Below are 5,390 nucleotides of genomic sequence, written 5' to 3' on the forward strand. Positions count from 1 at the left end.
AGAATAAAATAAATAGAATAAATATGTACAAGTAAAATAGAGTAATATGTACAAACATATATACATATATACAGGTGCTGTGGGGAAGGGAAGGAGGTAAGGCGTGGGGGTGGAGGAGGGGGAGAGGAAGGAGGGGGCTCAGTCTGGGAAGGCATCCTAATCCCGAGAAATCCTGAGGAAAGGCATAAAATAATCAGGTTGGACACAGTCCCTGTCTCATGACCTCTCACTCCAATGCCCGAATGCTTTTCACTGAGCCACGCTGAAAATCACTGAGGGTGATGATGTCTCCCACTCCGTTAACCCTCCCACAATAAACTCATTGCACGCTTACCTCCGCTCCCCTCTGTAAAGTGGCCGTGTTCACACTTGCTCACCCTTGGCCAGCAGGAGGGTGGGGGAACCGTGAGGACTCCCAGTAATGACCTGAGAAAATGATAATTCTAGGAATTTGTGGTGACATCGCCTTTAAAGGTCTCAGACTCCTCTTCAGGTCAGGAGATAACGCTCAGTCAGCCAGAGAGCTTGGCCATCTTTTTGGATCTCGCTCTCTCCCGGCTGCAGGATGGCCAGCCCCGCTCACCACCTACCTAGCCCACCAGGGAGCCGTGGGAAGGGGTCTGTGTCCCTAGGAAACAGGAGTGGTGGTCCGGGAGCCCAGAACCTTCGGTTCCCCAGGATGGCCCCTGTAGCCAGCCCAGCTAGCGTGGAAATGGGTTCTCCCTTGAAGAGCAGGATCTGCTCTCCTGGAATCCAGGCGAAACAGAAACTCAGCCCGGGAAACTGCCCCAGGCCCGAGAGGGAACAATCCCCTCCATTCCTGTTTCCTTCCAGCTCTGACAAGGATGGACTGCAGGCTCCCAAGCGCTGCTGTGTCTGGATCTCTCCACTGGCAGCAGGTAGGTCTGGAGCCCAGCACGTGGGCCTCTTTCTCCTTTCCTCCCTCGCTTCCTTTGGCTCCATTTTTCTCCCTCATCCATTTCTTCCTGCACTCTCCTTCCTGTGAAGCAAGCACCTCTCTCCTGCATAAGGCAGCAGGGGCTATAGTCTTCCCCTCTCTCTTTCTCGATCTCTGTCTCTCTTTTTCTATGCATCTCTGTCTCTTTCTCTCTCTCTGTCTCTCCCCTTGCATAGTTTAATTTAGCCACCTCCTAGCCTGCTGCTCCCGGTAGCCCCGTTCCTTTGCCTGCCCCAGTCAGATTTCTTTTACAATTTATCTTGGGCTGCTCCCAAGGCCTTTGCAATGCCAACCTCAAAACCAAGCTTCTTCATTAAAACTCTTCTTCATCCTTGGCTTGCCAGATCTGTGCCCAGGCGGCTCCAGATACGCAGCAATCATTCTGTCCTGTTGCTTTTCCTTATCTTTTACCCCCTACATCCTCTTTTCCCTTGAGGGTCAAGTCCCAATCCCACCGGAAAACAACCCTCCCTCCGGCCCTGTCTCCTTTCCTTTTCTTGCTCCTGCCATGCGGAAATGGGTATGGATTTATTGGTCCAGGACCTGATACTATCTCAGAAAGATTTTTGTATTTTTGAGAAGCATTGTGGCTTACTGGATAGGGCATGGGCCCGGGAGTCAGAAGGACCTAGATTCTAATCCAAGCTCTGTCACATGTCTGCCGTGTGACCTTGGGCAAGTCACTTCACTGGGCCTCAGTTACCTCATCTGTAAAATGGGTACTAAGACTGTGCTCCCCACGTGGGACAGGGACTGATTAACTTGTATCCACACAGCGCTTACAACAATGCTTGAAACATAGTAAGCACTTAACAAGTACCATAATAACTAATAATAATGATACTAATAATCTGCTTACCTTCAGATGGCAGGACCCTCATGACATCTGTTCCCAGGAAGACAGGCTCCATTTTGTTCATCAGAAGCCCAGTGCCATCCCAGGTGAGTCCTCCCTCCCTCCCTACTGTTTGGATGGCTTGGAAGTATAGCTACTACCATAGGTCACAAGTCTTCGGCGGAAAAGGGGCGTTAGGTTCAAAAGAGGGGGACTCTAAGTTCCGGGTCCTGCACCATCCCGATAGGATTATGGAACAAAATCATCAGGCCAGCGGAAATACGTTTTTCTGTCACTTGGGTAGAAATGTCTTTTGTGAGGAGAAGCAGCAGGGCACGGGCTTTGGAGTCAGAGGTCATGGGTTCAAATCCCAGCTCCGCCACTTGTCAGCTGTGTGACTTTAGGCTAGTCACCTAACTTCTCTGTGCCTCAGTTACCTCATCTCCAGCGCTTAGAACCGTGCTTTGCACATAGTAAGCGCTTAACAAATGCCATCATTATTATTATTATTTTGTGTGACCATGGGTAAGTCACTTCACTTCTCCGTTTTCAGTTCCCTCATCTGTAAAACAGGGATTAAGTCTGTGAGCCCTATGCAGGACAGGGACTGTGTCTAACCCGATTTGCTTGTATCCACGACAGTGCCCAGTACAGTGCTTCTCACATAATAAGCGCTTAACAAATATCATTATTATTTTCCTAAGAAAAATGTTTTGAGTGACTCTTTTCATTATAACTTCTTCCTCCCTTGAGAAGGGTCTAGAAGCACTTTGGTATGTGATCAGGTTGTTGCTTTCTTCTCGTTAATGACTGCATTTTCTGTCACCTCTTCCTGCAGGTTCTCCCAGGTACTGAACCAATCAACGTGAATGAACTAGAGGTGGCTTTCCAGAGATTCTTTGGCTCCCAGCGGTCAGGACTGGAGGTCCCCACACTGGGCTGGATGGATGGCTCCGCCCTGAAGTCGAACCAAGAGGCCAGTCCGTGTCTCCTCACCTTTGTAGTACAGCCCAGTGCCAGATCTGAGGACTTCAGTCTCATCTCCATGGTCTCCTCTTCTCCAGCTGTCTCCCTCCACAAGTTGCAGCTCCCTCAGTTTCCCAGAAGAAGCTCAGCCCGACGTTTCCAGAAGGCTCGTCAACGCCTAGGCTGGGACCCTTGATGTCCTGCTCTGCCTCTCCGGGTGGATCGCTTGATGCTTTCTGGTACTTACTCATTCTGACTCCTAGTCCCACTAAGCCACGCTGCCCAAAAGACCTTCACTCCCTTGTTAATGGGCTGTCTTGAAACTACAATTCATTCCCCAACTCTTAGCACCTGGGAACTGTGCCCACAATATTTAGCTGATCAGACCGTGGGACTATGGTCTGGGTGTCAGAAGGACTTGACTTACAGGACTTAAAGACTTGTTTAAATTCTGACAAGGACTTACAGACTTACTTTAACTTATCAGACTCTATCAGACTACGTCATGCGTGCACTTGATCCTTTCTGCACAGCCCATGAACTGCACCAGATCGCAAAGAACTACGGGACCTCCAGAGTAGTCACTTCCTGCTCTGCTGTGAGTTAGTGGCACGTTCAACAGCCCACGGGGAGCCCAGGACTCTTAGAAGTCTCTCTCTCCCCTGTACCTTCATTTTTCTCATACAATTCCTGGGTAATTTTATGTATTGAAACAGATCCGGTAGCTATGCACAAATCCTTTTTGTTCACCCCAGGAGCTCTGTGAAGCTCTCACACAAGCACACTTAGGATACAGTGATAGAACATTATCTGCTCCTGATGAACAACACATCTGGTCCACAAGATTGTGCGCTCCTTGAGAGCAGGATCCGTGTGGATTTACTCTATTACTCTATTGTATTCCCCAAAGCATATAATAAAGTGCTCTCCAAAAATAAGCCCTCAGTAAACACCACTGATTGATTGATTACTCTATTCATACATATTTATTCTATTTATTTTATTCTGCCATCATGTTTTGTCTTGTTCTCTGTCTCCCCCTTCCAGACCATGAGCCCATTGCTGGGTAGGGACCATCTCCATATGTTGCCAACTTGTTCCCAAGCACTTAGTACAGTGCTCTGCACACAGCAAGTGCTCAACAAATATGATTGAATGAATGAATGAATCAATCAATCATATTTATTGAGCACCCACTGCGTGCAGAGCACTGTACTAAGCGCTTGGGAAGCACAAGTTATATATGAATGAAAATCCCCGGAGATAATCAGGTTTTCATTAAGAGATGAAAGATGTACGGAACTGCTGCTGCTAACATCCTTCCATTAGGAAGTTTCCCAAGCTGAGATTCCAGGTTGCAATTCTTCCCATCATTCCAGCAACTCTCCCAGATCACTAGGCTGGCTCTCCCGATAGTCATCATGAGTTGGGCCTGTGAGGACCTATTTTTCTCTCCTCTGTGTAACAGAATCTGCTGAGATTCCATCTCTCCTACATTTTCTTCCTTTAACTTGTCTTGCCCAGCAAAGACATGACATGGCTGTTCTGAGCGCTTGGGAGAGTCCAGTACAATAGGGTTGGTAGCCCTGCCCACAAAGAGTTCACAGTCTAGACTAGTTTATTGGTGTCTACTGTCTGTCCATCTGCCCCTTCCTGTCCCCATCACATGTCTGTACCTTATTCACCCCCTCTCTCACTAGGTTAAAAACCATGAAAGTAGCAAGAGAAGTACAAAAATACAGGAATTACTCAGGACATAGTGGCTGACACCTAAACTGTTAAATTATTGACTTCCTGAAGTGCTATTCACATTTGATTTAATGGAGGCAAGGAACTATAAAATGGGGGCGAGCTTCCTGTTCTTTCTAGAGATGCAGCCTGGCTCAGTGGAAAGAGCACTGGGCTTGGGAATCAAAGGTCTTGGGTTCTAATCCGGCTCCACCACTTGTCAGCAGTGTGATTTTGGACAAGTCACTTAAATTCTCTGTGCCTCGGTTACCTCATCTGTAAAATGGGGATTAAGACTGTGAGCCCCAAATGGGGAACCTTGTATTCTCCCCCCCCCCCACCGCCTCAGTGCTTAGAATAATGCTTGGCATGTAGTAAAAGCTTAACAAATACCATTATTATTATCAATAACTACAACTGAATGATTGAATATAGCTATAATTCTATTTATTCTGATGCTATTGACACCTATCTACTTGTTTTGGTGCCTGTCTCCCCCCTTCTAGACTGTGAGCCCATTGTGGGGTAGGGACTGTATCTGTTGCCCACTTGTACTTTCCAATCGCTTAGTCCAGTGCTCTGCACACAGTAAGCGCTCAATAAATACCACTGAATGAATGAATGAATGAATGAACAAGGAGGCAGCATTCCCGGGTGACTCTTTTTCCTCACGCTCCTTTCTCGGGCCCGTGTGAGGAGAAGAAGAGGAGAAGCGGCCGGCGGAGCCACACTGGCCTGGGACCCAGAATTACTTCTTTCCTCACGTTGCCCCTCATCTTGGGTTGTCGGGGGGGAAGGGCATTCAGTCTAGTGTTAAACGCTCAATAAATACAATTGAATGAATTAATAACCACCCCTTTCCCCATTAGTGGTATTAATAATAATGATGATGGTATTTGCTAA

General features: G+C 47.6%; 1 protein-coding gene across 1 annotated transcript; it reads left to right on the forward strand.

The window, feature by feature from the left end:
* The first annotated feature begins 679 nt into the window (after positions 1-679).
* LOC119925278 lies at positions 680-2,955 on the forward strand. The gene is made up of 3 exons (XM_038743381.1): positions 680-899; positions 1,824-1,900; positions 2,632-2,955. The coding sequence occupies exons 1-3, from the start codon at positions 680-682 to the stop codon at positions 2,953-2,955; spliced, it is 621 nt and encodes a 206-aa protein (XP_038599309.1).
* The last annotated feature ends 2,435 nt before the right edge of the window (positions 2,956-5,390 follow it).

The sequence above is a fragment of the Tachyglossus aculeatus genome, chromosome 3 (assembly GCF_015852505.1).
Source record: "Tachyglossus aculeatus isolate mTacAcu1 chromosome 3, mTacAcu1.pri, whole genome shotgun sequence".
NCBI lineage: Eukaryota > Metazoa > Chordata > Mammalia > Monotremata > Tachyglossidae > Tachyglossus > Tachyglossus aculeatus.

Bases quoted from the DNA above. Each gene is read 5' to 3' on its own strand.
- LOC119925278 (XM_038743381.1), top strand. From the start codon at position 680: ATGGCCCCTGTAGCCAGCCCAGCTAGCGTGGAAATGGGTTCTCCCTTG. The intron at 900-1,823 runs GTAGGTCTGGAG...GCTTACCTTCAG, and splicing joins GATCTCTCCACTGGCAGCAG to ATGGCAGGACCCTCATGACA. The intron at 1,901-2,631 runs GTGAGTCCTCCC...CTCTTCCTGCAG, and splicing joins GAAGCCCAGTGCCATCCCAG to GTTCTCCCAGGTACTGAACC.